Source organism: Nycticebus coucang, chromosome 18 (genome assembly GCF_027406575.1).
Source record: "Nycticebus coucang isolate mNycCou1 chromosome 18, mNycCou1.pri, whole genome shotgun sequence".
In the NCBI taxonomy this organism is placed as follows: domain Eukaryota; kingdom Metazoa; phylum Chordata; class Mammalia; order Primates; family Lorisidae; genus Nycticebus; species Nycticebus coucang.
The window spans coordinates 72,280,385-72,301,466 of record NC_069797.1 but is presented as its reverse complement, the minus strand read 5'-3'; the positions used below and the strand labels follow the sequence as shown (position 1 = coordinate 72,301,466).

General features: G+C 51.3%; 1 protein-coding gene across 3 annotated transcripts in view; it reads left to right on the top strand.

The window, feature by feature from the left end:
- The window catches only part of SDK2 (sidekick cell adhesion molecule 2), a 294,538-nt gene that overhangs the window by 227,984 nt on the left and 45,472 nt on the right, over positions 1-21,082 (top strand). For all 3 annotated transcript variants that reach the window (XM_053568347.1, XM_053568346.1, XM_053568345.1), the window contains 13 exons: positions 2,097-2,237; positions 4,786-4,967; positions 5,451-5,566; positions 11,132-11,327; positions 11,483-11,581; positions 11,958-12,149; positions 13,420-13,541; positions 14,219-14,328; positions 14,444-14,594; positions 17,151-17,388; positions 18,090-18,205; positions 18,831-19,020; positions 20,461-20,559. In XM_053568347.1, the coding sequence (XP_053424322.1) occupies positions 2,097-2,237; positions 4,786-4,967; positions 5,451-5,566; positions 11,132-11,327; positions 11,483-11,581; positions 11,958-12,149; positions 13,420-13,541; positions 14,219-14,328; positions 14,444-14,594; positions 17,151-17,388; positions 18,090-18,205; positions 18,831-19,020; positions 20,461-20,559 (1,952 nt within the window). The remainder of the gene's footprint in view (positions 1-2,096; positions 2,238-4,785; positions 4,968-5,450; positions 5,567-11,131; positions 11,328-11,482; positions 11,582-11,957; positions 12,150-13,419; positions 13,542-14,218; positions 14,329-14,443; positions 14,595-17,150; positions 17,389-18,089; positions 18,206-18,830; positions 19,021-20,460; positions 20,560-21,082) is intronic.

Sequence of the window (21,082 nt, the reverse complement as noted above, 5' to 3'; positions counted from 1 at the left end):
AAAGAGGGCATGAGATGATGCGGGTACAGCACCGAGGTGCCCGACAAATGCTAACGGTGAGCCAAGCAAGTTCAAAGCCCGGCCTCTTCCTCTCTGCATCTCCGTGGGTCACCATGGTTGTTAAGCGGTCGCAAAGCTCCAGAGGGATGCCGGGTCTACATGGATCTCCACACCCAATGCCTTGCACAACGCCAGGCTCTGTTAGGGCTCCAGCAAAGCTTTTGTAAAATGATGGAAATTGAATAAAAATAGCAGGTAATCTGTTTAGCGAATGATGTGGAACACCTGTTTATGTAGAAGGCAAATTCCATCCACCTCAGCGCAGTGGAACAAGCAGCCGCCTCTGCTGGGAAAGATGTGTGTGAGAGATCAGAGTGACCGTGACACACCTAACAGGTGCCTGAGATGTGGGCGTGCCTCTGTAAGAATCGCCCTTGGCATCTAGCCAGAAGAAAAAAAAAATCCTTCTATCACAAGGACATTTGCACCAGACTGTTTATCGCAGCTCAATTTACAATCGCCAAAATGTGGAAACAGCCTAAACGCCTATCAACCCAGGAATGGATTAACAAGTTGTGGTATATGTACACTATGGAATACTAGTTAGCCATTAAAATAAGGGAGACTTTACATCTTTTGTACTAACCTGGATGGAGGTGGAACACATCTTCTTAGTAAAGCATCACGAGAATGGAGAAGGAAGAATTCAATGTACTGAATTCTAATAGGAAGGCAGCAGATGAGCTAATACAAGAGGGGGTTGGAGAATGAGGAAGTGTGGATAGGGGAGGAGAGTGGGAGATGGTGGGTCACCGTGTAAGGCACACCTCATGGGGGCGGGACACAATTATGAGAGGGACTTTATCTAACAAATGCGATCAGTGTATCCTAATTCTTTGTATCCTCAATGAATCCCAAACAATAAAAAAATAACAACAAAAAAGAATCGCCCATGGGTGCATACAAAGAGCCCCCCAGCTTAAATCCATCAGTGTGGTTTTGCCACCATTCTGATAAGCGTGGGTCTCTCTGGTCTTCACTAGGTTGACACTCTCACGTCACTCCCACCAGAGGGAACAGTGACAGGTGACAGCCCTACATGGAGAGCTGACACAGGAGAATTCACTCACTCACTGCTGGTTGAGTTCCCCCTGTGGGCCACGCCACATATGAACCACTGGAGTTGGGACTGGGAACAAGCAGACACAGCCCAGTCCCTCTGGAGGCACAAAATCCCAAGCATGGAGTGGCCTGACGTGCAGGGGCACCCACCCTGTGCCTTGCCCCTGCTCTGCAGCTGTGCTGGGCAGCACTGCTCCGTCTGCCTAACAGATCTTCATACTCACGGCCCTGAGTCGGCGAGGAAAAGGCGAAATCACCTTCAGTTCCATCTTTATGAAAACATGGGCGTGCATGGTGTGTTTTGGAAAGCTATCCATCAGAAAGCAGAAACATGAAAATAAACAAAAAGGAAAAGACATCCATCAAAAGTAATTAACTTTTGTTTTTAATGGATACGTGTCAGTGATGTGAAAAATACACTTGGGCGGAACACGGTGTTCCCTAGCGATGCCAGAGAGAGAAACGTCATAGTGCTTGGCTTCCGGAGGCAGGGTGGGCCCCCTTGGCAGCCTCAGCCACACAACGTGCCCTTCCCCCACCACCCCAACCAGGCTCAGCTGGTCAGCAAAGGAGGCTTCATTAAGGTACACCATCCACTGGCAACTGGAAGGCGATCACTTAACACTCCTACTTCTAAAATACTTGCACACTGTCTCCTTAAAGCCCAAACAAGCGGTTTCTTTGACAAATGGGAAACTGAGGCCCTCACCCCTCTGTTGCACCAAAAATCCACACGTGGTATTTTGTAACATTTTTAAAAGACTGCTGTCTATGTTGTATCATTTGAGCCTCAGCCAGTTTTATAAGCAGATCTTTATAATTCTTGTATAGAAACAAGCTCAGAGAGGTTAAATGACTTGCCCAAAAGCACACAACAATTATGTAGAATGCTCAAGGGACCTGGCAGAGCCCATATCCTATTAAACTCCTGCATTTGCCCCCAGGACTAAGAGCATTGGTGTTTTCTGATCCAGGGTCTCCCTCCCTGAGGAACCTCCCACAGCCCCTCCACAGAATGTCATTGCCAGTGGCCGGACCAATCAGTCCATCATGATCCAGTGGCAGCCGCCTCCTGAGAGCCACCAGAATGGAATCCTCAAGGGCTACATCATCAGGTAAGTGTTTACTCTCAGGACAGGAAGCCAATCTGAGGGGAAGGGGATGGGAAGATTGGAACTGAACTGGAAAACAATGCAGACTGATGGCAGGCCCTTCTCCATCGAGCAAGAGCCAGGCAGCAAGAATTGCCTAGATCGTGGTAGGAAGGGCTTGGGTTAGACTCCTAGAAGAACTTCTAGGCACAAGAGCCTTGGAAACCAGCAGGAAAGTTTGAGAGAGGTGCTCTAGTACAGTCACCTAAAGATCTGTGGAAGGACAAGTCTGCCATATGTCAGAGCTGACACAGGCATAGATCAACAAGGAAGGAGGTCTGTCCAAGGGGCCAGCACCTGGGAAGTGGAGATTATACCAGCCCAGGCCAAATTTCTGTCAACATGAACAGTGAGCAAAGAAACTAACGGGCCAAGAATTGATTGAAAAGCAAGAGTTCTTTCTTTGGTTCTTACTGGAAGTGAAGTCCAGTGAGATAGACTTTTACCCTAATGCTTGACTGAGGAGGACTCCTTTGCTAGTAACCTAAAGGAGAGTCATTAAGGGTCACTAACGCGTGGGATTCATAAATCCAAATTAGCATGTTATTTGAGGTTTCTGAGAACTCTCGTCAATATTCTGGATCCCAGCTGGTTGCAAAACGCTGGGCAACTCCTCGCGCCTCGTCCCTGCACATGCACACCCCCCAGCACTGCAAGTCTCCAGACTTAGAATTGTTGACTGGAGTGCTCCATCACTGGTTCATTTTGCTACAGGTTTTTGGTTCACCCTAAAGGGCAGTTATTCTCTAAGCATGGTCTGCAGACAGACAGCGTCGACACAGCCTGAGAACTGGTCAGAAAGGCAAATTCTCAAGTCTTACTCAAGACCTACTGAATCAGAAACTTTGGGTTGGGGATGAGCTCAGAAATCTGTGTTTTTAAAAATGCTCCAGGTCAAACCTAGCCCCGGCCAAAAACCAAAAAGAAAAATGCTCCAGGAGATATTGATGCATTCTAAGGTTTGGAGAACCACCGCTATGGAGTAATATAATGCATCAGAATATTTGGGGGCCCCTCATTTTCCAGTAACTAGACTCAAAGGTATGTGTGCATTGTGGTGCTCATATGAGTTATACATCCTCCACGTGTAACACCCGAGATTTGCTTGTACAGATTCCACCAAGTTGGTGTCATGAGTTCTTTTTTCCATATGAGGTAGAGATGGTGGAGTAAGGACCCCCAAGTATTTCACTGCACCTACATAAGTGACAGTCAGAGAGCCTCTTAGAGAGAGGAGGAGAATAAACCCACCTGTTCTGCCAATGACCTCAGAGGCTGAGACCTGTGAGAACTGCCCTGGGGACTCTCAGCATCCCTGGACAGCCAGCACACCACTTTCTCCTCCCCCATCAGCCTGTGGCTCAGTGAGCAGGGCGCCGGCCCCATATACCGAGGGTGGCGGGTTCAAACCCAGCCCCAGCCAAACTGCAACAGAAAAATAGCCGGGCGTTGTGGCGGGCGCCTGTAGTCCCAGCTGCTCGGGAGGCTGAGGCAAGAGAATCGCCTAAGCCCAAGAGTTAGAGGTTGCTGTGAGCCGTGTGACGCCACGGCACTCTACCCGAGGGCGGTACAGTGAGACTCTGTCTCTACAAAAAAAAAAAAAAAAAAGAATAGTCCAGACACATCCCCTAACACCTGTCCTGTCAGGTAACCACCAGTCACCTACGGCTATTTAAACTACAATAGACCCTGAACAATGTGGGGTTAGGGGTACCAACTCCCTGTGCAATCAAAAATCTACGTATAGGCGGTGCCTGTGGCTCAAAGGAGTAGGGAGGCGGCCCCATATGCCGGAGATGGCGGGTTCAAACCCAGCCCCGGCCAAAAACTGCAAAAAAAAAAAAAATCTACATATAACTTTTGTCTCCCACCAATCTTAACTAGTAATACCCATGGTTGACCAGAAGTCTTACTGAGAACATAAACAGTTGATTAGCCCTTAAATTTTATGTATTTATGACCTACTTTTCTCTTAATTTTTTCACTATGTCTAGTCTACCAGCAAGTTTTTTCAAATTGTCGCAAATCTCAAAATTTTTTCCAATATATCTACCAAAAAAAAATCCATGTCAAACTCAAATTCCTCAGTTGCACTAAACACATTTCAGGGTCGTAACAGCCTCATGCACAAGCGACCACCTATTGGACAGCCCAGACATGGAGCAGCCCCACCATCCCACAAAGTTCTACTGTACAGGCAGCACCACTCTAGACAATTCTGGGGGCAAAAGGCGGAGCCCACTGACTCCTCCACCTCAGAGTGCACTGACTCCTCCCCCTCAGAGAGCACTGACTCCTCCCCCTCAGAGAACACTGACTCCTCCCCCTCAGAGAACACTGACTCCTCCCCCTCAGAGTGCACTGACTCCTCCCCCTCAGAGAGCACTGACTCCTCCCCCTCAGAGTGCACTGACTCCTCCCCCTCAGAGTGCACTGACTCCTCCCCCTCAGAGAGCACTGACTCCTCCCCCTCAGAGAACACTGACTCCTCCCTACCCCCCCACCCCCGCAGGTACTGCCTGGCTGGGCTGCCTGTTGGGTACCAGTTTAAGAACATCACGGATGCTGATGTCAACAACCTGCTACTGGAAGATCTCATTATTTGGACCAACTATGAGATCGAGGTGGCTGCCTACAACAGCGCAGGACTGGGTGTCTACAGTAGCAAAGTCACCGAGTGGACGCTGCAGGGAGGTGGGTAGGGTGCAGGTGCTTCTGCGTCTCCCGGGTTCTGTGCCTGCCAGTCCCTATGAACCTCAGTCTATGTCTGGAACCACCCTGCCATGCCCAGCTTCCAAGAGGGGAGGGTGCCCAGATGAAGAGGCAGGTGGCTAGGACCTGGTGAAGGGCAGAGGCTTCAGGGAGGTTGGCCCTTCCGTGAATTTCACATTAACTGGATCAGGGAACAGCTTACATCTAGCGTTCCTCCTGAAAACCCCCCAGAGAATGTTTCATCTCCATCCCCTTAATTTATTGGTGCACTGTGAGGGCGATGAGGCAAGTTTTATTAAACCCAAGCTAATCCAGAGAGAGTAGAAGGCACCTTAAGTCGTCTACACAGGGGAGGGAATGGGGGGGTGACAAAGCAGGGTCTACAGCCCCCATCTCTGGGTTGCCTCCACTGAGCAGGGCAAGATAGACTGATCGGCCCCACCCCTGCCTCTCTCACCCTTCTAGTTCCCACCGTCCCTCCAGGCAACGTGCACGCAGAAGCCACCAATTCCACGACCATCCGCTTCACCTGGAACGCCCCCAGCCCCCAGTTCATTAACGGCATCAACCAAGGCTACAAGGTACATGGGCCTCTCCCTGCCCCAAGAGAAGGCCTCTAGGTTCTCTGGGGGACGCTGGGAGCCAGCAAAAGAGGGGGCAGCCACCCCAGCCCTCTCCGTCCCAGGAACAGTGCAAACCCAAGGCCAGACCGAGCTTTCTGGGTTGGGGGCTGCAGCCCAGCACTTTCAGCTCTTGCTGGAAAAGTCTCCTTATAGGGACCCTAGGGGCAGGCAGGGGAGACGGAAGGACAGGCCCACATTGCCAAGGAGCAGAGGAGCTGAGCTGGGAACAATTAGCTTCTTGCCACCAATTCTAAGCACAAGTTTTATTCCACAGATGGGAGGGCTGAGCTACAAACTTTTAAGGCAAACAGCTCCCAGGCCTCAAGGGCCAGCCAGCCAGCACAATTAAGGCAATGGCTCACGGTGACCCAGAGCAAGAGGCTGCAGAGGCTACCAGATTCCCAGGTCCAGTCAGTGCCCAGCACCCAGGAGCTACTCCATAAAGGCTAGTGAGAATGAATCACCCCGATGTTGGGAGCACAGCAGCTGGTGGAAGAGTGAGAAAAGCTCAGACAGGGCCCTTTCCATATACCAGGCTACTCGCATTGTTCTCTCATGCAAGCGGCACACTAGCCCTAAGACATATTATTATCACCCCATTTTCCAGGTGAAAAAACTGAGGCACAATAAAGGAGTCCCTTGTTCTAGGGAAAACAGAGAGACAAGTTCAATGCAAAGCTCAGATTCAAACCAGAACTTTTTCTTACCCTTATAAAGAAAATGTTATATTGTGGTTTTAATAATAAAATAATTGCTATAACTTAATTTTTTAGTACAAATAAATGAAAGCAGAGATTTTTTTCCCCCCCTGCTTCTTTGGGTTCTGCTATATCACAAAAAAAGAGCCATGTTTGTTCCTGCATACTTCCACTGAGAAGGGAATTGGGCACATTTTTAAGCATCTACAGAAGTAAAGGGAAGGCTCTCGTGAACACCTGTATACCCACCGTCAGCAACTGCCAACTCACAGCCAAACATGGCCCATCTATTCCCCAAACCTTGTCCCCTCTCCTAGAATATTTTGAAGCAAATCCCAGACATTGCATCATTTCATTCATAAATATTTCTATAGAGATATATTATAGCTGAGGTCTCTGTTTAAACAAAACCACAATAACCACATTATCATTATCATGCCTAAAAATATCAGCAGTCCCTTTAATATCATCTCCTATCCAGTCAGCCTTCAAATTTCCTTGATTGCTACATAATTTCTTTTACTCCTTGGTTTATTTGCTTCAGAATTTAAATGAAGTTCACACAATCACAGTCAGTTGGGGGGTTTCTAAATCTCAGTTGATCTATGGCTTCTCTCTTTCATTTCTTGTAATTTATTTGGTGTGGAAACTAAGTCATTTGTTCTATAGAATTTTCCACAGTCTAGATTTTGCTGATTGTATCCCCGTGGGGTCATTTAACACGTTCCCCTGAACACTATATTTGCAGTAAATTGCAACTTAATGCTAGAGGCTAATCAGATTCAGGTTTGATGATTTTTATTTTTCGAAATATTACTTCCTGGAAGGTGTTGTGTATTTCCATTAGAAGGCACAGAGGCTGGCTGTCCCTCTTGCTGTGATGTTATTGGCCGCGACAGCCTTTGTAGGACCTGTTATTTCAATACAGGTTGTAAAATGCAAATAGGCAAATACTATAATTTCTTCTTGATTTATTAGCAGAACTGCTTTCCGAAAAAAAAAAAAAGAAAGCTTTTCTTTATTAACTTTTTTCTTTTTGTGTTAAGTCATATACACATAGGTCATGAATACATTTATGCATATGTGGGGTACAATGTGTTGATTTTTTTTATACAATCTGATGTGCTTACATCAAACCAATCAACATAGCTTTTGCCTCATTTACTTGATTATTGTGTTAAGACATTTATGTTCTACACTTGACAGATTTGACTTGTACCCTTGCAATATGCATCATAGGTGTGGTCCCACCGTTTATTTCCCGGAAATTCCATTCATCTAGGAAAAACAGGGCAGATGCTCAATTCTTTACAATTATTTGCCAATTTTCAGCATAATGAATTAGTTCTTTTGCCTAAAGTAACTGGTAAGTTTGAGGTGGAAGGGAGGCATATTTTTGTTTTGTTTCTGGTAGTGTTATGTACCTAAGGATTTTTAGAAACACATCTGATATGTTTTAATCCTCTACCCTTATTATTCCTACCAATGCCAAATTGACCCATCATCAGCCATTTCAACTTGACTTGTGAGTCCTCTCTGCATAATCCCCATAGTCTCTGGTAGCTCCTGGCAATCTGGTATGACAATATGCTCCAAGCTATATATATTCCCCCCACACCGTGCCAGGGATCAGCCAAGTCTTCAAGGACCTCTTGTTCCTTGCAGTGGGAAATGATAGTTAGACACCACAATCTGGGCACATGGGTGCTCATTTTTCATGGATGGTTTTGTTAATGGATAGCAAGGAAATGCTTTTATTAAAAAAGATAAAATAGGGCGGTGCCTGTGGCTCAAAGGGTAGGGTGCCGGTCCCATATGCCGGAGGTGGTGGGTTCAAACCCAGCCCTGGCCAAAAACCAAAAAAAAAAAAAAAAAAAAAAGATAAAATAGCATGGTGCTGAGGCATGGTCCATCAGCTTCACTGGTTACACAGGCAGTGCGTGTCTTAGCGCATCAACTACACAGGGCTCAGTCTCAGCGTGGCTGCTTTAAAAATATATAAATAAAAAAGATAAAATAGAGACTGATAATTTCAATTCAAAATTCATGTCTACAAGCCTTTTAATAATCTTATTTGTCTTTTGTCAGTATCTTTCTCCAGACTGCAATCCAGTTCCTACAACACCAGCGTATTTATTCACCTACTTTACCCCACACACACATAACAGTTTTGGAATAGTAGTACCAACACTTTGGTTACTGCAAATAGTTCCCAATTTCTTGCAGTTCTTTTTGTGCTTGGGGTACACCCCCTGGGGATATACTCCACATGACTGCAAAGGTGTTGGAAATCATTTCTCTCTGTAACGTGGCTACAGCTTAATCCATCATTAGGTCTATTTGCTTCATTTTGTTTTCAATTTTTAGGGATTGATTTTTTTTAGTTTAATTTTGTTCTATAATTATGTAGAACATTTATGCAGTTCCAAAGTCAAATCCAAAAAGCAAATTTGGGGTAAAAATCAGCCTCAATCCTGGTTCTCCCAATCCTTCTAACAAGGAGAAGTCAGTCATGGAGACATCTCAGAGAAACCCTAAACCCCCAGCAGCTCTGTGGACCTTTAGGAAACAGAGGTCGTCATGGAAGATCTCAGGGTCCACAAATCTGGATTCAGCTCCTGGTGGGTCCACGTGCACACTACTCAGCCTTCCTGAACCTGGGTTTCCTTTTTTGTAACAGCAGGGAACAGTGATTGCCATCTAATCCTTATTGTGATGATTAAATGAGCCTGGTCAGGGATGGGCTTAACCTAGTGCCAGGCTCTGCAAAGGGGTTTGAAATCATTTCAGATGGTAAGAGCCCAACAGACAGTAGCCCCAGTATGTGTTTACCTGAGCACCAAAGTTTCATCCCACAGCTGCCCAGAGCCCAGCCCCTATGAGGAAATGAATGATGTAAAGGGCAATTCTCGTCTCTCAGCCCTGAAGGGAAGTCCTCTTCTCCCCACATCTCCTCTTCACGTGCAGCTGGAGATCCCAATGGAAATATTTCGAAACAGCCACAGGAAGCCACGGCTCTGCCACCATGTTGAGCTCTAGGCGTGAACCTGTAGGGTAATGAAATCAACATTGTGACTCCACAAAGCCACACTTATGTGACCCTTTGCACTTCCTCTGGGTCATTTTTGTGAGCAAGGCCCAGTGATACTGTTTTAAGGCATCTGTAAAGACACATTTTTCCTTTTTTTTTTTTTAATTATAGTGATTATAATTGGCCTGAACCCAACAACAAAAAAAAATATTTACCCAGATCCTACACTTGCCAGGGAACACACCACACAATTAATTCTAACAGCATAATTAATTCAAATTTACATTAATTAAATTAAAACATTAAACTTGTTTCTTAATCTACTCCAAAGAAGTTCGGCAATTTAATTGCTATGAAACAACCGAAATAAGGAGGATATTTAACATCCTTATTAAATGCCACTTAGTATTTTTGTTTGGTATTTTTAGGGTCTAATTAGTGTCTAATTAACTTGCTATAGGCTATCTTTCCACAAAACCAATTAAATTTCAAAACATCCTGTATAAACACACGGCCATGAAAAGGAGAAGATTAAGCATCGGTATAGGCACGAGTTAATCAGGAGACATTGGTCTGGTATTGTTTTATATCTATAAATACCCGTGCTTATTAAAACTCATCAAGTGTTGCTTTTCACCATTAATTGCAATTTAATCAACTTCAAATAAATGAGGAAATCTCTGAAACCAGCTGTCATTGTTGTAGACAGATGAAGGGCTCAGAAAACAGGAGTGCAAGGTGAGAGAACAGGTGGCAGAGAAGAAGGAAGCGCGATGGAGGGGGGTTAGGCAACCAGTGGGTGGAGGGTGCAGGGGGGAGATTGGAGAGAAAGTGGTTTCCATATGGGGTTTCTGGCCGGTACCCTGCTTCTGGGTGATGTTTAAGATTGAAATCCCAGGCGGCGCCTGTGGCTCAGTGAGTAGGGCGCCGGCCCCATATGCCGAGGGTGGCGGGTTCAAACCCAGCCCTGGCCAAACTGCAACAAAAAAATAGCCGGGCGTTGTGGCGGGCGCCTGTAGTCCCAGCTGCTCGGGAGGCTGAGGCAGGAGAATCGCCTAAGCCCAGGAGTTGGAGGTTGCTGTGAGCTGTGTGAGGCCACGGCACTCTACCGAGGGCCATACAGTGAGACTCTGTCTTTACAAAAAAAAAAAAAAAAAAAGATTGAAATCCCAACTTGAAAGCAGTGTAAGATAACAGTTGCCCACAAATTAAAAGTCCAGCTCTGCAGGAAGTGACCCTCAGAGGTATCCAAGGTGCCCCAGACTGTAAGGAGCAACATGGAAGAGCTCAGGGCCTGGAATCCAAGCATCAGCTTCCCCCAGCTGTGTGAGCCTCTCGGAGCCTCAGTTTCCTTTTCTATAAAAAGGGTGTGCGACCTGCACAGTCCTCCAGAGCTCCACACTGAGTTAAGGATTCTGCTGATGTCGCCTTGCAGTTCTTAATGACTTTTGAACAAGGAGGCCCTCCATTTTCATTGTATACTGGGCCTGCAGAGTTATGTAGCCCAGTCCTGGTGAAATGCCTCCCCCAGGGAGCCACCAGGAGAATCAAGTGAGAACCAACTGAGGAAAGCACCCAGCACAGAGCCAGCAGCCCACAAAGTGGGGTAGTGCACTGAAGTGAACTCCAGCAGCCCGTGGGTCACCTGCACTGCTTGTCACTCCCTGGGGAGGGAGCACCACAGGAACCTGAGCTCCTGAACACTGACCATTGGCTAGTCCAGCCTATGGCAGAGGGCTGGGCCTCACTGGGAACCCTCTTACTGCCCTGCCTGAATTGCTGGTCTCTCCCCAGCTGATTGCCTGGGAACCGGAGCAGGAGGAGGAGGTTACCATGGTGACTGCCCGGCCTAACTTTCAAGACAGCATTCATGTGGGCTTCGTGTCTGGCCTGAAGAAGTTCACGGAGTACTTCACCTCGGTGCTGTGCTTCACCACTCCCGGAGACGGGCCTCGCAGCACCCCGCAGCTGGTGCGCACCCATGAGGATGGTAGGCACCTCCCACCCGTGCCAGGCAGGGCGCTCGGGGCAGAAGGCGGTCCTGGTCTTGTCTCCATCCTGGGGTGTCCTGAGCCTGCAGGCTGCCTTGCGGATGGTGGTCTCTCTCTGGCTCTAACTGGCATGGTGGGGGCCTTTGGGGTATAGTGCCTGGGCCTGTGGGACACCTGAGCTTCAGTGAAATCCTGGACACCTCTCTGAAGGTCAGCTGGCAGGAGCCAGGAGAGAAGAACGGCATCCTCACCGGTAAGCACCACGGTGTCTCTGAGTCACAGGTGGCCAGGGCCGGGCAGGTCAGCTCATCCATCCCCCGCCTTAGAGCAGAGATGGCTCAGAGGAGGCTCCTGGCACTTCTTTACATGTCCTAGGTCTTCAGCCACAGACGTAAGTGGCTGCCACAGTGATTTTCTTTCCTGCAATCCCCACTTATGGTGGCATCCCCCCAGCTTACCCTCAGGGCCCCAGCATAGTGCCAGCAGCTCCCACCTGCCTCAGTCCGGTAACTCCCAGTGGGTCTGATTACCAACCTAGGAAAGATGCAGGAAGTGGAGTGAAGGGTCAGGGCCAACTTACAGTCACAGCCAAGTTCACACCAACTCTTGGGGGGGGGTTGCTCTCACAGGCTACCGGATCTCCTGGGAGGAGTACAACCGAACCAACACCCGCGTGACACATTACCTGCCCAACGTGACCCTGGAGTATCGTGTCACAGGCCTCACTGCCCTCACCACCTACACCATCGAGGTGGCTGCCATGACCTCCAAGGGCCAGGGCCAGGTGTCTGCCTCAACCATCTCATCTGGGGTACCTCCAGGTCAGTACACGTTCTCAGGACAGGATCCGGCCTCCGTTGTCCCTCCTTATAGCGTCCCATTGGAGGTGGCCCTTGTCTTTCCTCCCACAGAGCCCTCCCCTGCCCTTGTAGTCCATGGGTCTGGGTCCTCCCCAGAGCAGGCTGAATTCCCTTCAGGCCAGGTCTCCAGACAGGGGCTCCTCAGGCTCATTGCTGCTCCTCCCGCAGCTCTCAGAAGAACACAGGCCCCCGGAATCCCTGCCCTTGTCTCATCTGCCCCACCGGCCCCTCCCTTCACACCCTACTGCACACCAGGCCCTGCATCAGGCCTAAGGGTCTGTGATTGAGGGGAAGAATTCTCAGTATCACCCAGAAAGTCCAAATGGGATTCTCACCCGTGGAAGTATTGCTTGGGGGGCAGCAGAGCATAGTGGGAGTAACCTCAGGCCTCCTGCAAAGAGCAAGCTGGGACCTTGTCAGGTGGCTCCTCTGTGCCTCAGCTTCCCCCATCTATAAGTATGGGGAGTTAGACTGGATAACGTGTGGTCCCTCTAGCTCAGTAAGGCTACGCTTGTGTGGCCTGCTCCTGGGCATGGCCAGGGCACACGTATCTATGTGGTGTCCCCTGGGTGTGGAGCTAAGAGCTTTATACACGCCGACTCATTTCGTCCTCACAATAGCCCGGAGGGAGGTGTTGTCATTATCATCTCCATCCTAGAGAGGGAGACACGGAGGCACAGAGAGGTAGGCAACTTGCCCAGAGACACACAGTCTCTAAGAGGTGGAGTTGGATTCCCACTCAGACAGTCCGACCCCAGAACCTGTGCTCTTCTGTCATCCTGAGCCCCAAGAGCCTCAGGGTGCCCGCCTTCCGCACCTGTCCTTCCAGCCTCCCTCAGCCAGCACTGGGCCTGTGAGGGGGGAGGGGTCGTGTGGGTGTAGAGGGAGGACTGGGCCTGTCGCTTTCTTCCCGAGCCTGGCTTGGTTCCAGTTCAACCTCCCTCACATCCAGACTATCAGAGGAAGCCTCTTAAGGACCCGGCCCGGCTGCCTGGCCCTGGGAGAGCTCTCCCACCCTCGGAGCTGTCTCAGCCTCCTGAGTGACTGACGTGCTGTCAGACACAGGGACTAAGGCTGCTGGTGGGATGAGGACTTGGCTGTGGTCCACCCACGTCATTTCCAGCAACAGTGTTGGTTGACACACAGCTCACCTCTGTGCCCCAAAAGTCCTGTCCATTATGGAAGGGCCTTCCTGCCCCATCTCCTTTCCCACCCTGTTCTCTTTTTCCAGAACTCCCAGGGCCCCCCACCAACCTGGGCATCTCTAACATTGGCCCACGCTCCGTGACCTTGCAGTTCAGGCCCGGCTATGACGGGAAGACCTCCATCTCCCGCTGGCTGGTGGAGGCCCAGGTAGGACCTGCCGGAGGGCAGCCCGGGCACCACACACTCTCAAGAGCAGAATCAAGTGCGTGTTTCAGTCTGTGTAACTATGATGGTCCCATATCCCCCACATGCCCACATTTCCCAATATCATCTCCACCTCACCTGTGCATGTGAAAACGCACACCCCTCCTGGTGGGGGGCTGACCAGCTGGCCTGGAAAGATGCCCAGCTGCTGCCTGCCACCCTGTCACCTGTGGTTCTCAGTCTCAGCCACACCCTACAATTACCCAGGGAACATTCAGAAATTCCGACACCTACGTCCCACTGGCAAAAACTGATCCTGGCCCTTGGGTTTTAGCGGCACCCAGGCGTTTAGCAGAATCACCTGGGGAGCTTGTGAAATGCACAGATTCCTGGACACCCCCCCACCAGGGGTTCTGATGGGCCAGTGCAGGGTGGAGCCCAGACATGTGTGTATAACCAGCACCCTATGAGGCTGTAACACAAAGGTCTCAGAGTCACTCCTGCAGGCATGTTTAAGGGCCTGGAAGGAGGGATCTCCATTTGATGCCCTCCAGGGAGCCCTGAGATTTGAACCAAGATTTTTCCTGGGCAAAGCTCGTACCTCCTAGGAGCTGGGGCTCGGAGCACACCCACCTCGGCTCTGTGGGCTGGACAGGACTAAGGGTCCCTCCCTTTCCCAGGTGGGCATGATCGGAGAAGGAGAGGAGTGGCTGCTGATTCACCAGCTCTCAGGCGAGCCTGACGCGCGCTCCATGGAGGTGCCCAACCTCAACCCCTTCACCTACTACAGGTAACAGGGCAGAGCTGGGGGTGGGGATGTGGACGAGAAGGGCTGCCCACATGGGGACAGAGTTTGGCTCTGGGGTCCAGCCCTGACCATCTTCTCAACTCTCCTCCCACCCCAGCTTCCGCATGCGCCAGGTGAACATCGTAGGCACGAGCCCACCCAGCCAGCCTTCTAGAAAGATCCAGACCCTGCAGGCACCTCCTGACATGGCCCCGGCTAATGTGTCTCTGCGCACGGCCAGCGAGACCAGCCTGTGGCTCCGCTGGATGGTGAGGCTTTCCCAAGGGTGCCAGGGTAGGATGTCTCTGTGACCCTCACTGCCCTGCATGGCCACCTTGACTCACACAGGGCACGCTCCAAACACCTACAACTGCTGCTTCTTTTTTACTTTTTTACTCGCCTGGTAAGGTGCCTGATAATTGATCTTAGCCAGATGAGGAAATGCCCTGTATGAGGGGAAAGAGCCAGGAAAGGCTGCTTACTGAGCATTGCCAAGTGCTGAGAGATTTACATTTTTTATCCCATTTGATCCTCCCAATAATCAGAGCACATATTTTGTTGTCCCAGTTTTCAGCTAGGAAAACTGAGGCTCATATGGGTAAGGAACTTTCTCACAGCCACACAGCTCTCAAGTAATGGGTCTGGCATGCAGGTGCCAGGTCTCCCACCATGCTAAGTCAGGGAGTATGCCATAAACCAGGAAGGATGTTGCAGGTCGTTACCCCCCGTGACACTGCCCAGGGGGACAGTGCTAATGTGCTGAGGCTTCCTTACTGCCAGGCACTGCTGAGAGTGCTCTATTCAAAGTCAGGCGTTGAACCCTCTCAGCAAGCCTGTGACAGCAGAGTGATCCTGGTTCCCACTTTGCAGATGAGAAAACTGGGGCAGAAAGAGATCAGATAGCTTGCCCAAGGCTCCCATACACCCTTTAATTAACAGCAGGGCTGGGATCCCAAGCCAGGGAACGTGTAGCCCCAGATTCACAGCCTGAACCCCTGGGCACACTGCAGTCTGCCCCTGCACCAGGCCCCCCTGGGACATTGTTTCCCAGTACAGGTTCCACAAAGTGGCAATCCCAATAGGTGCTTGGAACAAACCAGACTTTTAAGATCGATGTGGGGAAGAGCACCACACACCAGGGCTCCTTGGAAAGTCTGAGGACACTAGTGTAGGAAAGCACCCACTTGCCTCTGCTCCCCCAGCCCCAGGACCACAAAACTCCTTTAGTTTCCACATAAGATCTCTTCCTAGTTCATCTCAAACATGACTTACAAAACACACCGTCCTGGGCAGGTTCACTGGGAAGCCACTGTGCCTTTCACATATGGGAACAGCCTGATGCCAGCCCTCGGCTCACTGATTTACCAGCTGTGCTTCCTCTCTCAGGGTGGGGACACGGAGCAGAGCTGTCCCCACCCAGCCCAGCCACCCACAGCACCATGGCAGGTGCCTCATGCACCAGCAGCATCTTAACTGTGCAGCCTCCCGCCCCCCGTTTCCCACACTCCCACCACCACCTGGGCCTGGCTCTCTTCTTGCCCCCTGAATCTCACTTTAAGGCAGGCGTCCTCAAACTTTTTAAACAGTAGGCAAATTCACTGTCCCTCAGACTGTTGGAGGGCCAGACTATAGTTTAAAAAAAAAAAAAAAACTATGCACAAATTCTTATGCATACTGCACATATCTTATTTTGAAGTAAAAAACAAAATGGGAACAAATACAATTCACACCGCCGCATGTGGCCCGCCGGCCATAGTTTGAGGACCCCTGCTTTAAGGTTTCCAAATACTAAAAGGTTAAAGAGTCCAATGTGGAGGGCAAGGCCGGAGGGGGATACTCGAAAGGCAGTTGCTTCATGGTGCAGGGCCCCAAGCACCTGTCAGGCCAGTGCTAATGGTGCATGGTCCATTGCCTTTCCTTCGCAGGTGCGGGAGCGTGCCACGAGTCCCATCTCCCACTCTCAGGCCCATCGATCGCTATCTTAATGGGCTTTGGTTGGCTTCACTAAGTGACTGCAGGAGGGGGCGGGCCAGCAGGAGGGGGTGCATGGTGAGAGGGCAGTCAGGGGCTGAAGTGGAGGGATGGGATGAAGTGGTCAGCAAGTGGTGAGCCCCTAAACCCCTTGGTGAACAGGATGGGGGAGGCAGGGGCTGAAGATGCTGCGCTCCAGCCCTGTCCCCTTAGAGGAGGAGCAGAAGGCCGGCTTTGCACTCACACCTGCCTCCAACCATGGGTTCCCCTCACATGCACACCCCTCCACTGCCCACCAGTGTTGCCCAGATTCATCCCAGCAACCTCAAACCAGTGACCACCTCAGCCCCATCAGCCCAGTCCTAAGGCCCAGGAAAGAAATCTGTCTTTTTTATAAGACTCAGATGAGGCTGAAGATGCAGCAGAAGAGACTAAGGTTTGCTGGACGGAAAGACTTCCTGCCTCTCCCCACGCTTGCTCCCTCAAGGGCAGGTATGAGGCGAGGCCAGATGTTGTAGGCAGTTTAACCCAGTGTGTGTTGGCAGCCCTAGTGACAGAGCTGAGCAGCAGAGACAGCTAGGGCCAAAGGTGGCTATGCTCATCAGCATGTGGCACAGACAGCCCTGTGGGTCTCCTCAAAAGGCCAGACTCCCTTGGCAGGGTAACGAGTTTGTCACCTGCATGGTGGAGAATAAGCGCTGCTTCTCCAGCCTCCCCAGGGAGACAGAGGCTATCAGACACAGAGCTACACAGCCTAAGCCACACAGCTGGGCAGTGTGCTGGGCAGCCCTGGAGGCTCCCTGGAGGAGGGGCATGAACCTCACAGCCGCTGTACCGCCCCTGCCTTGCTGCAGCCCCTGCCAGAGATGGAGTACAATGGGAACCCCGAGTCGGTGGGCTACAAGATCAAGTACAGCCGGTCAGACGGCCATGGCAAGACACTGAGCCACATGGTCCAGGACCGGGTGGAGAGAGAGTACACCATCGAGGACCTGGAGGAGTGGACAGAGTACCGGGTCCAGGTCCAGGCCTTCAACGCCATTGGCAGTGGGCCCTGGAGCCAGATGGTGATGGGCAGGACCCGGGAGTCAGGTATGGCCCGTCCTGCCCAGCCTCCCTGCTGACGGCTGCTCCTGTCTCTCTGTGCTCAGCCAGGCTGATGTTGTTCAAACACAACTTCCATCTTTGTGCTCCTCAGGCCTGAGCCACTTGCCATGTTGCCAAGTCCCCCAGCACCTGCCACTGCCCCACTATTCCCTAGGGGTTCTCAGCCACCTCCCTGACCTCATCCTTAACCTTGACACACAATGGTGCCAGAAAGAGCCTGAGATGGAGGGTTGGGGAAAGGGTTTGCCCTCAGAAGTTTCCAGAAGCACAAGTGGCAGCTCCTAGTGGCCTGGCCAGGATCGCCACAGAGGGTGAGCCCAGTGTACCGTCAATAGTCATCTGCATGTGGCTCAGCGCCCTGTAGCTTTCTCCTGAAACCTTCTAGATGACAGGTGGCTCCTCTGGGCCACAGGCCCCACTGCTGTGCTGGCAAGAAACACGAGTTCATCTAACATTAGCCTAAGCGGGGGTGTGAGGGGGTTGAAGCAGACCTGTAGCCAGAAATAGCCTCTCTGAAATTCCAAACTCAAAAGACATCGCAGTGGGATCAGATCAGGTGCTGTGTGGAGACATCTGTGCCATGTGTCCCTCCACGTACAGCCGCCCTTGACCCCATCACCCGCCGTTCCTCTCACTGGAGGCTCCGCGTTGGCTCCTAACTTCTTGTCCCCACCCTCTCCTCCCAGTACCCTCCTCTGGCCCCACCAACGTGTCTGCGCTGGCCACCACGTCCAGCAGCATGCTGGTGCGCTGGAGTGACGTCCCTGAGGCCGACCGCAATGGGCTTGTGCTGGGCTACAAGGTGAGTCCTGTTGTCCCAGGAGGGGACACACTGGCCTGGGTCTCACCACACTGGCTCCCCCAGCCTCCCCGCCCATGGTACTCTGTCCACCCTCAGCATCTCTGTCTCCTACAGTGGATGCAGGGATCTGCCTGGCATTCCATCCTCCTGTCACCACAGTGCCCAAGGAGTCCTTCTCAGTTAGAGAGGAGTCCAGTGAGGGCTCAGCATCCTTGGGGCGGCTCCAGCCTCACTGGCAGCTCTGATGGGCCCAGTCTGTTTCTGTTATTTTCTAGAATCCCTCTTATAGCTGTGCCAAGCTACGTGGTACAGCCCTTCCTTGCCTTGAACTTGTCAGATGTAGCTCTGTCACTTCCATCTGTGTGACCTCGCACAGTCACACCTCCTGTCCAGACGTGTCTTCCCACCTGGGTGCTCCTCTAAGGAGACTTCCAGTGCTGTGCAGGGTTCATCTCTGTGTCCATAGCCCTCTGGGAACACTAGCTTAATCACCACCTCTCCCTCGGGGCAGAGCCACCCTGAAGAGCCCAAGTCTGCCCACCACGCTCCTGGGGCTGAGATTTGGGAGCGATGCTGGTGGGTGAGACCCAGGCTGGGGCCCTCATGCAGTGCTGGGCCCTGGCAGGTGATGTTCAAGGAGAAGGACTCAGATGTACAGCCGCGGTCCTGGCTGGTGGAAGGCAACTCGTCCCGCAGCGCGCAGCTCACGGGCCTGGGCAAGTACGTGCTGTACCAGATTCAGGTGCTGGCCTTCACGCGCGTCGGGGACGGCAGACCCAGCCACCCTCCCGTCCTGGAGCGGACACTGGATGATGGTGAGCGCAAACCCTGGTGACCAAGGGAGAGGTTGGGAGGGGCCGTCCTTCCTGCTGCCCACCTGGCCTTGCCCCTCTGGGGTCACATTCTGAGGACACAATTCCCTTAGTCACCTGCTAAGGGGATGGTTTACTCAGGGGATGGTCATTACGGCCCCTATGTCCTCGCAGACCACAGGAGGGCAGTCTGACTTCTGATTCAGTCTCTTGCCCTCTACACAGACGCGTGGCATTTGGGCTCCTTTTGCACCCCTGCTTGGACCCTGCGAATGTCTGAGGTGGGCAGCATGTGTGTGGAGGGGGCAAGGGACGAATCAAGACTAGATTTTTCCTCTCGCCAGGAAAAGGGTACACAACAGGGACTTTGCACCAGTTTTATTTTTATTTATTTATTTTTTTTTATTTTTTTTTTTTTTTGCCTAGGGCAGATTCACTTTGAATAAAGGTCTATGGAAGAGAAAGTCTTGATTTTTCCTGGCACAAACTTCCTGGTCCAGTTTGACCCCAGCCAGGCTCCAGGCATCTCTCCCTGCAGCCTAAGTCCCCATCAGAAAATGACTGATTCCTCCCTTGTCCCCTCCCCACACACGTGCTGCCCACCTCAGACATTCGCAGGATCCAAGGAAGAGTGCAAAGGGAAGCCCAAATGCCATGCGTCTGTGAAGTCTAAAGTCTTAAGTCAAGTTAATGAACTGTTAAATTAAATATGTTCCATCCTCCTGCCTTGATAAATATACCCTTATAATAACCTGGGAGGCCAAGTTCAAGTTTAGAAATCTCAGCCATCTTAGCATCCTGTGCTAGAAGGAGGTGACACAGGAAGAGGTCCCCCCGCCCCAGTCTCCCCACCCTCTATTCCATTGTCTCCCACCCTTACCTTTGGCCTACACCATTTGGTCTCCAGCCACACCCCCAAAACAACTACCCTTGGCTATTCCTGGGACCAGGCGTGCACAGTCTACCGTAAGGATTCTGGAGGAAGGTCTAGAGAAAGGATTGGTGCAGGCTGCAACTGGGCATTGCCCCATGGCCCCTCACCCACGGGTGGAAGAAAGTCAAAGTTGGACCTTCTAAAGCACAGACCCAGGGCAGGGCCCGTGTGCCTGGCTATAAGGGCAGCCCAGGTCTGGCACGTACATGGACTCTAAGCTAAAGGAAGCAGGAGCCTTGGCTCCCTGCCAAATAACAGCTATTTTTGAGGGTAGAAACCTCATTCTACCTTCTAGTTGCTGCCAAATAACACTTATTGTAGAGTAGAAACCTCATTGATTTCATTTTCGTGTCCCTGGCTCCTGACACTGGGAGTCCAGTCACAGAGCAGCACTCCAAGAAAATTCATTGAGCTTCCGGCCCGGTCCCCTCCACCCCGCTGGCTGCTCTGCTGCAGCCAGGGCCAGGTGGCAGCCTCACAGTCAGCCTCTTCTCCTTTGCTGCCTTCAGTCCCAGGACCACCCGTGGGTATCCTGTTCCCAGAGGTGAGGACCACGTCCGTGCGGCTGATCTGGCAGCCCCCTGCGGCCCCCAACGGCATCATTCTTGGTAGGCCTTCACCCCGTCCCGGGCCCTGGCTACAAGAAGGAGGAAGCATAAGATGTCCACATTTCCTCAAGGGTGGGATCTGAGTCTTACACCTCTTGCTAGAAGTTTTTAATCTATAAGGTTATCTGCTGGAGGCCCAGGTCAGTGTCCCAGCTAACTGGCCATCTGGTTGGCCTCAGATGCCGTTGCTTGGCATGACCAAGTGAGGATACACTGGCCAGCTCAGTACACCCACACCACTGCTTTGGGAAGCAGGGCCCAAAGCTCAGGGGAGGGAGGCTGTGGGTCAGAATCTTCATCTCACATTCAAGGCACCCCTGCCAACCCCAACACATACCCAGGGTTGAAGTCAGCAGCTGCATAAACTTAAGTGAGTCTGTTGCCTTCTGCGGCCTCAGCCCCCTCTTTTGAAAAGGTGGCTTGCGGGCAGCACCTGTGGCTCAGTGGGTAAGGCGCCGGCCCCATATACTGAGAGTGGTGGGTTCAAACCCGGCCCCAGCCGAACTACAACAAAAAAATAGCC